The sequence below is a fragment of the Panthera pardus genome, unplaced genomic scaffold, assembly GCF_024362965.1.
Source record: "Panthera pardus isolate Hobbes unplaced genomic scaffold, ASM2436296v1 HiC_scaffold_24, whole genome shotgun sequence".
In the NCBI taxonomy this organism is placed as follows: domain Eukaryota; kingdom Metazoa; phylum Chordata; class Mammalia; order Carnivora; family Felidae; genus Panthera; species Panthera pardus.
Genome location: NW_026526810.1, coordinates 47,695,335 through 47,706,838, shown reverse-complemented (window position 1 = coordinate 47,706,838; position 11,504 = coordinate 47,695,335). Strand labels below are relative to the sequence as shown.

Below are 11,504 nucleotides of genomic sequence, written 5' to 3'. Positions count from 1 at the left end.
CAGAAGTGAGTGAAGACAAGGTTTTTAAACCGAGAAAATGAGGTCAGGGGGGCGGGGATGGGGTGGGGACTGGTGTTGATGACAGAGATACTAAAACCAGGATGGATAGCTAGCTGTACAGAGACAGTTCATTTTTAAACATCTTGAGTTTTCACATGGAAATCCAAGAAATGTTTTTAAATTTTTTTAAGTATTTTAGAAAGGCGGAAGTGAGTGTCACACCTTGAGCCTGACAGGCTTCTGAAGCCAGCAGGATGAATGTATGGGTGGCACACAGCGAAGTAAACCCCAACACTCAAGTGATGAATAGCCAGCGCATCTGGCTGGCCTACCTCATCTTGGCAGGACTGTTGCATGTGGTTCTACTCAGCATCTTCTTCTTCAGCACCCCTGTTGTCTGGACCCTGACCAACGTCATCCATAACCTGGCTATGTATGTCTTCTTACATACAATGAAAGAGACACCCTTTGAGACCCCTGACCAAGGAAAGGCTCAGCTACTGACACACTGGGAACAGATGGACTACGGGATCCAATTTATCTCTTCCCGCAAATTCCTCAGCATCTCTCCTATTGTACTCTACCTCCTGGCCAGCTTCTATGCCAAGTATGATGCTGTTCACTTCCTCATCAACACAGCCTCACTGCTTGGAGTATTGTTGCCTAAGTTATCCCAATCCCATGGGGTTTGTCTCTTTGGCATCAAAAATACTGAAGGAGGGGGCTGGGGATGACAAAGGGCTGTAACATCTTTTCCTTCTCCTTATAGTCTTCTTTATCTTGAAAGCCCGAGAACTATACAACCTTTCCCAAACTCCCAGGAAGAGAACAGATAGGAAAATGGAGCTCCTTGGACCCAGCCCTGCTAACAGCAGATTTCTTTGAATCAGGAAATGTGGGAAAGATAAGGGCCAAATCACTCTCTTCCACAGCAGGAAGCCATGTTTGGCCAGCTTGTTTGGTGATTTTTTCTAGATCTTCCACTCCCACCACCTTCCATCTCTGTTTTGCCATGTATTTTCCTTATAATAAAGATAATTTTTTTCAAAAAAAATTATTTTAGAGAGAGAGGAAGAGAGCAGGGAAGAGATACAAAGGGAGAGAGAGAATCCCAAATAGGCTCTACTCATTGTAGAGCCTGACACAGGGCTCAATCCCATGACCCTGGGATCATGACTTGAGCTGAAAACAAGAGTTGGACGCTCAATTGACTGAGCCACCCAGGCACCCCAAGAAGTGTGTTTAAGCTAGATATAAGCCAGGAGTTTTAAAAGCCTATTTTTATCATTCAGAAGTCTATAGTGAGAGTTAAGCCTTGAGGCTCTCTAATGGCTATAGGATTAGAAGAAAGAAAAGAGCTGTAGAATCTGAGAAATCATATTTTTGCTCCCCACAATCATTGTGGGTGTAAGGAGAAAAGTGAATGAAGAAAACATGTCTTAGACCCTTAGCATCCCTTAAAATGCCATTGAAGCAAATATCAGTTAACTAAGAAGGTCTCAAGCACTATGTATCTGGTACATAGTAGGGAAATATTCAATAAATATTTGTTGAATAAATGAGCAAATGGGAGAATGAAGAGATCAGAAAGATGAGGTATAATGGAATTGACGTTTTGTCACTTGGGCCACACAGGTCCTTTGACAGAACAAACCATGCAGCAGTGTGCATTCTACTGCAGAATGACAGGAGGTAAGACCCTCCCTGGATCTGAGGCCGGTGTTCTGTTGACGGGGGATAGATAGCAGGACTAGAGAAAGAGCTTCACTCTGTGGGGCAGGGGATAGGCTCCCTGGGATATTTAAAGTCCTTGCCTTTTCTAACTCCCCAATTAGAGATAACAGGCTGTGTGAAGAAAGCCCAGTACAGCCAGGGTGATCTCATACTTAGTAAAATTCCCTGAAGCATGCATAGTCATTGTTTCATTCGAGGCCAATATCTGTAGCCAACATTGCTCCTCCCAGCACTAAGCTTCAGACCGGATCCACTGGGACACCGCCATCCCAGAAAACACTGTGTTCCAGCCTCACATACTTTCTGCATGTGTGATGCAGGGGTCTCCCTGAAAGGGTGGAGTTTTAGCTATAAGGGGTCTTTTATTCCTAAGCCCAAAGGGGTTCACCTCTTGATCTTGCCAGGTGGTTTTCTACGAGTTAAATTTATAATAAGCTGAGGCTGCCTTTAGTCAGATTTTGGCCTCTCTGGGTTGGGATGACTAAACTTTTGTAATTTCTCATTCCTCTCTGATTTGATGGGTGGTATTTCTGCCAGAAAGGGACAAAGTTGGTCCAAAAGATTCTCCTTTCCCATCAGAAATTCTGTCTTCTATCTAAAAGGTGAAGGGAGAAGGCTTGATATCAGATGTGTTCAAGGTTGAAGAGATCCAAGAAATCCTCTAGTCCAGGATCCCAGGGGCTGAGCAGATGACAGAGCATGGTGAATGGGAGTGACAGGGTCTGTGCCAAACCAGAGACTTGACGACCCACACCACGGACTCACATGGAAGGACTTTACGGCTCCATGCCAGCCGGACAAAGCACATCTGTGTACTGAATAGGCCCCTGAGCCATGTCAGTCCCTTCATATTACAGATGAAGTACTGGAGGCCCAGTAGGGTGAGAACATTTTGTGACAGAAATAACAGTGTACTGGAAATCATGAGACCTGAGGTTCTAGACCTGTCCATAGACACCAAATGACCTTGAATTAAGGTTGAATTGAATTGCATTAAGGTCTTGTAATCTCATTTCCTTCTCCGTAAAATGAAAAATTTCCCTAAGATCTTTTTGTGCTCTAAAACTCTAGGACTCCCCAAGGTCACCTGACCAATTAGTGACAAATCTTTAACCAGAGCTCAGGTCTCCTGGTGGAGTGTTCTTTTGAATAAAGCAAACTGCCTGCCAAAACAAGACAGGAGGAAGAAACAACAAAAACGCCTGGAAACCAGTGTTTGCTTCTGATGACATTTGCTCACTGCTTGGGCATATTGTAAAAACCAACGGGTGGTGGGGGCAGTGGCGGGGGGAGACCTGGAACACCTTGTTGTCACATGTGGGCCTTTCTCATTCCTACTCAAGTATGTGCTGAGTGCCTACATGTCCCAGGCAAGTCTTCTGAAGATGGGGTCTCAGAAGAAAGAAGTACGTCTGCTCCTTCCCATTGAGTACAGGTCACCTAACACCAAAGGATGGATCCAACTAGAAAGAAACGTGGATCTCCTTGTTTTGTTTCAGTTGATGTTTCTGTTTTTTAGAGAATTTTTCCTCCTTTGTAAGGTGAAAAAGTAAAGAGCTATTCATCAAGAGCCCCTACTAGAGCCCAAGGTAAGGTTCTCACTTCCACTCTCTGACCTTACCTGTTTTATTTTTCCACATGTGTAGTGATCCTTATGAGTAGAAATTACCTTGTTTATCAATCTACTTTTTATTCTCTGTATCACTACTTTAAATGTGACTTTGATGAGAGCAGGGACTCTGTCTGCCATGTTCACTATTGTATTCCCAATGCACCAAACACTACCTGGTCCATAGTGAGATAGAATAAATATCTGATGGATAAATAAATGATTGCTCAAGCCTCTAGAGCTAATTAGTGGAGAAGTCAGGTTTTGTACCAAGGTCATCCAACTTTCAGTTCTTTTCCCTAAACTACTGGGCCTCTGAGAAGTAACTTTGTCAGTGAATTGTCTGAAGAGGGTACTAGCTCTAGGCATCAGGATAGCATGGGGTAGAAGAAAGAGCCCGTTGACCCAGACTCTATCCAAACTTGGCCACTCACTGGCCTGAGATCTCAACCAAATTAAACAATGTTAATTTTGGACAAGATTAGAGGTCATCTGGTCTAAAGACTTTGGGCATGTTTATAGCATTAGAAACATTTATCCAAACACAACCTCACACAGAACCTGAACCTATAAATCAGATAAAACAGTGCTTCTCTGGTAAAAGCAGAGGAGCGTCCAGAGCCTGACCTTTAGGCCTATATTTCACCCTAGTCAGGTCACTTCTGAAGCAACTCTGTAAAACAGTTTGAAAACTACTAAGTTAGTCCAGTTGCTCACTCATTTTAAGAAATCCCTAGAATCAGAGCACTCACTCCATCAGGGCAGCCCATTCGGCCACTGTGGCACTTAGGAGGAAGTCCAGACTTATTCTTGACCCAAAATATCCATTTTACAAAGAAACAAATCACCCCTCACCCCCAGCTGTCAAAAGACAATGATACGAAGAAGATATGGCCCCTATCTTAAGACAGACCTGGATTTGAAAACCAGCTCTAAGGAGGGCACCTGTTGGGATGAGCACTGGGTGTTGTATGGAAACCAATTTGCCAATAAATTTCATATATTTAAAAAAAAAAAAAAAAAACAAAAAAACAAAAACAACAACAAAAAGAAAAAAGAAGAAAGAAAGAAAACCAGCTCTAAGCTATTACCTTCTCTCTCTTAAATACCTCTTTTGTAGGTTAGGGATATGACAGTACTTCCCATGGGAAAGATTGTGGTAAAGATTAAGGACAGGGGCGCCTGGGTGGTGGCTCAGTCGGTTGGACGTCTGACTTTGGCTCGGGTCATGGTCTCTCAGTTGGTGAGTTCGAGCCCCGTGTCAGGCTCTGTGCTGACAGCTCGGAACCTGGAGCCTGCTTTGGATTCTGTGTCTCCCTCTCTCTCTGCCCTTCCCCCACTCATGCTCTGTCTCTGTCTCAAAAATAAATAAACATTAAAAATTAAAAAAAAAAAAAGATTAAGGACAGTAATGTGAAGGACTTAGTGCAATGCCTGATACAAGGAAAGTGCTCAATAAATTGTAGCTATTACTTTTAGGATCATCATCTTTGTCATTACTTACTACCACCTTACCCCTTACCACCACCACCACCTCTACCACCACTATTACTTCTCCTCAAGGAACCTACTTGAGGAAGCAGCTCAGGGTGCAGTAAAATACAATTCACTATGGTAAGTTCTATTATGGAGATCTGCACTGCATACTTTTTCAACAATTAGCCAATAGCATCAGGATAATAGTTCAGCAAACATGTGATGCCTGTTTATTTATGTCTTGAACTCATTTTTCTCGGCCAGACCACTTGGAATCATTCATGTCCTATAAGATCTCACCACACATAGCAGCATCAGTTACATCTGAAAATTTGATAGAAATGCAAAACTTCAGCCTCCACTCTAGACTTACCGTAGCAGAATCTACATTTTAGCAGAAGCTCCAGCTGCTTCACATGTGCATTAGAATTTGAGAGGTACCACAGGCTTAATTGCTTCATCTGTAAGGTGGGGAGACAACTATTTGCTCTGCCTGCCTCATTAAGGTTCATGAGAGCACTGAATGGGATGCATAAAAGCACCTTAGAACAAATCAACCTTGAGTTCCTCCGTGCCTGCCAGATTCCTTTACACATAGGACCTGTCAAACACGGATCGATTTACGGAAGGACTATCCCAGCAGGCCATCCGATTTGATCTCTGAATCAGTTACTGAATATCTACACCTTCATACTATCTTTGTCTTATAAACTACATGTGTTCTCTGTGAAACTCAGGAAATTCCATTAAAATGCTTTCTGCCTCAGAGTATATTCATGTTCTTGAGCCTGCCTGGTCCCTGTGTGGTCATCTTTCAAAATTCAATTTGACCTACAGTTATTACTCCCACTCTATTTTATGGAACACTTTCAGCCAGCTACATGATTTAATGGGCTTAAACACATCATTATTGCCATTATTTCATAGCTCACATGCCTAAAATAATACATGACACATTTTTAAATGCATCTGAAGACTTATTTTTAAATTTTATTACTTAGGAATTAATAAAAGTCACTCATTAAATCTTACCACCCAGGATATCTAAGTCCTGGTTCTAGCTGGCAGTTGGGTGGTCAAAACACATTTAAGGGAGATATACCCTGAAATACTGCCACAAGGAGGTTGGAACAAGACATCACAGGGGAAAAGGAAAATTTAGATATCACTATAGCCAATGCCCTCTTAGGTGGCCCAGCATAAAAACAAATGATCCAATAGAGCAAAGCCCCCAACTGATTTCACAGAGGTGACCAATGCAGGCACTCAATATAAAAGCCTTTTCAAACTCTCTAGAGAGCCAGTTATGAGTCAGATATTATTAAGGAAATATGAGGAACTGGGAAGCATTAGGAGGCAGCCTAGGAAGGCAAAATGGCAAGGATCCAAGGCAAGGATTCACAAAGTCAGAAGTAAGAGGTCATGCCTGCAAACACTTAGACTGGTACTCACCATCCCATTCAGCTTTCTCTTCATTCTAAAATGGCACAGAATTATAAGCAGTAAAATAATGACAGAAAACCATAGTGTATAGGGACACCAACATAACCATCTTCTTCATCGTGGATCCTCTTTTCTATTACAGTATTCCTCTATTGCTTCTCTGCCTTCGTAGTGTGCCCCATTCCTCACGCAGTTTCCCAGCTAGCCCTGTCCTGGGGGCCTTTGAACACCCTATTTAAGACATGTTGAGTGGGACATCACGAGAAATTTGTCTCTGCAGAGAGACAGCAAATATTCTGGCTCTACTGAGACCAGAAGTTGTGCCTAGCTCTTTGTGGTCTAGGGTTCAGAAGATAGGAACCAAGACTTGGTTGGACTGGGGATCCTGCTGGCCTACTGTCTTTTCTCCTTGAACTGTTCCATATGTTATTTTATGGTACTAGAGCTGGATAGGGTATAGAGTTCATTTAGTTCAAACTCTCATTCACATCTAGCTTTATTCTCTAGGGACCACAAATGTATCAAGTCTACCATCTTAAGTCTGAACTCTACCTGCCTGGAACTTCACAGAAAGCTCAGAGTTCTCTTCATAGTCAACTGGCATAGCCATTATGCCAATTCTGAACAGTTGAGACCATCCTACTTTTTATATCACAGTTGCCTTTGCCTCTGGGTTTGCTGCTACCTCTATTTCTATTAGAGTCCTTTACATTATTTTTAATATTTTGGTGCCTCAAGAAACCAGTGGATGCAATGGGAGTATAACATAAATCGTCCAGTTAGATGGAGTGTGTGACAATGCTTGTGATACAAATTATAAATCCAGCCCTGCAGAAATTACAATAAAGATTCTTGCCAACAACAGTTCCTCCCTTTTCCTCTGATTCTTAAATGACCATGATGCTTCCGCATGTATCTTCACCCCCACCCCACCCCGTGGCATGGCTTGCTCCCTCCTCCTGGGAACTGTGAGTGATAAATGATCTTTTCTACAGCAATTACTTCCTGATATATTGGTCTTATTATACCCCCAATTTTCCATTAATACACTATATTTTAAAGCTTTGGTCAAAGTTGAGCCCAAGTTTGATTGCCAATCGATGAACTTGTCCAAAGAAAGGAGGTCGTCCTGCCTAAAGCTCCCCTGGCAGGGTGCTGAGAAGGGTGTGCATATGGAGAACATCCATATGGCCCACGAGGCCACCTGCTGCTGGGCTACTGGCTCACTCCCTGTGTTGCACCCAGGCTCCAGCATCAGAGCTGCTGCAACATATGTTCCTTTCTGGGCCTTGGCTTACTCTTGCTCCTAAATGAAATTTCATAACTATTCAGAGTATAAGGACCTGAGCCAGGTTGGCGTGGAATCCTCCAGGGCCAGGAACCATTCCTAAAAGAGGCGTATGGGAGGGATGAAGGAGGCTGGGGGAAAGCACTGGGACTATGAGCCTTGGTATGGAAAAACCGTCGAGGCCACCCCGTTCCCACCCTCCACCCCAGCACACACACACACTTTTCTCTTTCTTGTAAGACACCTGTACTAGGGTTTGAATTTGGATGGCAAAAGCCCATTTGGCTTTCTCAGACTTTTCTAGTCAAGTATTATACGTTCATAGAGTCAGGGTCAGGAAGTCTAGATTATGTCCCTAACTTTTTTGAAAACCAGGGATGTAGTATGTCTTCTCAGACAAATCATCTTTCCTTTTAGGTTACTAATTTTTCATCCACATAGAACATGATATATTACCTGAGTCAGAGCTGACAAAAGGAAGTTAGGCACCACCATCGTTTAGAGGTTTTCTGTGTACAAACCAACCTCCCAATCAGCTTGAGATGTTTGGGGAGATTCTTACACGGAACTCACGGCATGCCTCTTTTTTATTTTTAACTTTTTATTTTGAAATCATTTTACATGTTAAAAAAAAATTGTAAGAGTAGTACAAAGAACACCTATATACATTATATTTACTAATTGTTAATATTTTGGCCAATTTGCTTTATCATTCTTTTTCTCTTTCTTTCTCTCTTGCTCACATACCCGCCAGCTGATATAGAAGGCTGCTATCAAAACAGAGTCAGCAGCCAACCCAGAGATAATGAAAACTTTATGAAAGTGTAGGACAGCTGTCATTGCCAAAATGTGCATATCTCCCTTGTCCTTCATCTCCCATCTAAGTTAGAATGGCTCTTAAATGAGCAAACATGCCTCCAGGTGGGTTAGCCCCTTGGAAGCAAGGTCCTAATGAGGAAAGATGGGGTTGTCCTTCTCTAACTTAAAATATTTAATTTAGAATTTTTGAGGTTTGGCCAGACTGTGGGCTATGTGGAATATGAGCTTTCAAGGAATAGGGAACAGGTTGCAGACCTTGCTGATTAGGACAAATATTTATATGTGTTGAGGAAAATTCAGTTTCTGCATTGTATTTTAAAGTTAATGCATTTTAGCCACTTTTTTGTTATATGTAAGATATTTTTTCAAGAAAAAAATCCCTTCAGATCTGTTTATAATTTTGAGGGTCGTACAATCTTTTTATAGTGGTTAGTTCATAAAATAAACCACTCAAAGAATAGTTAGGGGATTAATTTTCACTAGGTTGGTGGGGGAAATCAACCTCTTAAGAAATGGCTAACATTTTAAGGGAACAGTTTTCCACTTATACATTTTAACAGCTGTAGTTTCCTAGAGCAAGCATCCATAGTCACAACTTAATAGTCTTTAAATTATTAAAACAATACTATTTTTGCAAACATTTAAATGGAAACTCAATGTTATGATGACAAGATACAGATTTAAGATGAATTTCAAAGTAACTGGTATATAAATATTTGTTCATTTTCTCCATCTAAACAAACTTTAATGACTAGCCTAGTGCTTTGATTCTTTAAATTAAGATTATTTTTATTTGTTTTTTAAGTTTATTTATTTATTTTGAGGGAGAGACAGAGAGAACAAGCAGGGGAAGAGCAGAGAGAGGGGGGGAGAGAGAGAATCCCAAGCAGGCTCGGTGCTGTCAGTATGGAGCCTGATGCAGGGCTGGAGCTCATGATTCATGAGGTCATGGCCTGAGCCGAAACCAAGAGTTGGACACTCAACTGACTGAGCCACCCAGGCCCCCCTAAATTAAGACTATTTTTTAGAACAGTTTTAGGTTCATGGCAAAATCAACAGGTCGGTACAGAGATTTCCTACATAGTGGCCTTCCCCATCATCAACATTCCCCCCATCCCCAAGTGGTATGTTTTTTACAATTAAGGAACCTACATTGGACACTATCATCAGAAGTCTATAGTTTACATTACAGTTCACTCATGGTGTTGTACATCTTTTGAACAAACATGCAAGGGCATAGAGCCATCATTATGGTATCATACAGAGTATTTTCACTGGCCTAAAAATCCTCTGTGCTCCTCCTATTTACCTCTCCTTCCTCTCTAACCCCCAGAAACCACTGATATTTTAACTTTCTCCATAGTTTTCCCTCTTCCAGAATGTTGTTTTGATTAAAAAAAAAAACAACGTATTTCTTCTTGGTCTCTAAAGTTTCTTATTTGAAATAACTTGTGTATCTATAGTTTTCATTTCAATCAACGCCAAACCAATATATTTGGAATGTTAAAAAATGTTTCTGCTTCTATGTGAAAAATTTATTCTGGGCATATTAATGAAGCAGACATCATTCTCGTTTTAGAAATGAAAAAAGAAACTAAGATTAGGGAAGCCTAACTTGTCCCAAATCACACTGCTTGTGAGCGACAGTTTAGGATCGGGATCCAGATTTTTTACTCCAAAGCTCATTATTTTTTGTTACATGCCCTTTAGCTTCCTTCTCAGGAATGCAACCACTAGATAAACAGTCCATGTCTCCTGAGGCAACGTAATTCATTCCACGTGAACCTGCAGAAGTACATCGCAGCAACTTGGGCTAGCATTGGCCATCTTGTTTGGGAAATATACTCCAGGAGAAATGCTTTCTTCCCTATTTACCATGTGTGAGCTATCTCTGGCCTTCCTCCATTTTTCTCAGCAAGAAGTCTGCACCAACAACCACAGATGTGTCTCTTCCTCCCCAGGCTGGCATAAAATGGCATAACTGCCAACACCTGGGAAGCCTCCTTAGTATTTTGGAGCAAGAAGGGAATGCTACTGCTTCATTTCTGGATGTCCTCTCTATAGATCCAGTGTCTCTGATCTTTTGTATAGCTTCAAGGATGTCATCTCTTTTCTTCTTCTCTTTCTTTAACCAACTCCTTAACATGTTTCAAAGTCCTTTATCAAGAATCCCCCACCCCCACCCCTGGCTTCCTATTTAAGTACTCTGTCCTAAGAATCTCTTCATCTCTTCTAATAAGCCAGAATATTGGTTGCATCATAAACATCACCTTATCATCAAGCCTACACATGATTGGCTCATGCACAAAAACAAATCAACGTGAAAAAGGTTGCTAAGGTATGTTTTGTGTGTGTGTTCAAACTTCTCATGGTTTCTCTTGAAAATGTCTACTCAAAATAATAAAATTGTCTGTTAACTGCTAAATTCACCATGCAGGGATTTCTAGAAGTGTTCTAAAGAACACCGTTCAAATATTTAACAATAAACCCCTTTCTAGCAATGTGATTTAGTGTACTAAAAAGCTTTTAAAGTAGGGGCACCTACAACAGACACATGAAAAGATGCTCAACATCACTCCTCATCAGGGAAATACAAATCAAAACCACACTGAGAAACCACCTCACGCCAGTCGGAGTTGCTAAAATAAACAAATCAGGAAACTATAGATGCTGGCAAGGATGTGAAGAAACAGGACCCCTCTTGCACTGTTGGTGGGAATGCAAACTGGTGCAGCCACTCTTGAAAACAGTGTGGAGGTTCCTCAAAAATTTAAAAATAGGACTACCCTACGACCCAGCAATAGCACTACTAGGAATTTACCCAAGGGATACAAGAGTGCTGATGCATAGGGGCAAAGGTACCCCCAATGTTTATAGCAGCACTTTCAACAAAATTACATAGCCAAATTACAGAAGGAGTCTAAATGTCCATCAACTTGTTGATGATGAATTGGAGTCAAATTGGTTGTTGGTGATGAATGGAGAAAGAAGATGTGGTTTATATATACAATGGAATACTACTTGGCAATGAGAAAGAATGAAATCTGGCCATCTGCAGCAACATGGATGGAACTGGAGGGTATTATGCTAAGTGAAATAAGTCAGACAGAGAAAGATAGATACTATATGCTTTCA

At 41.4% G+C, this 11,504-nt stretch overlaps 1 protein-coding gene across 1 annotated transcript; it reads left to right on the top strand.

Moving 5' to 3' along the window:
- Window positions 1–231: 231 nt before the first annotated feature.
- LOC109262618 (ORM1-like protein 2) lies at window positions 232–922 on the top strand. The gene has a single exon (XM_053888702.1). The coding sequence runs from the start codon at window positions 255–257 to the stop codon at window positions 732–734; it is 480 nt and encodes a 159-aa protein (XP_053744677.1). The 5' UTR covers window positions 232–254; the 3' UTR covers window positions 735–922.
- Window positions 923–11,504: the final 10,582 nt, after the last annotated feature.

What these genes read in the sequence shown, in the direction of transcription:
- LOC109262618 (XM_053888702.1), top strand. Translation starts at nt 255, where the DNA reads ATGAATGTATGGGTGGCACACAGCGAAGTAAACCCCAACACTCAAGTG.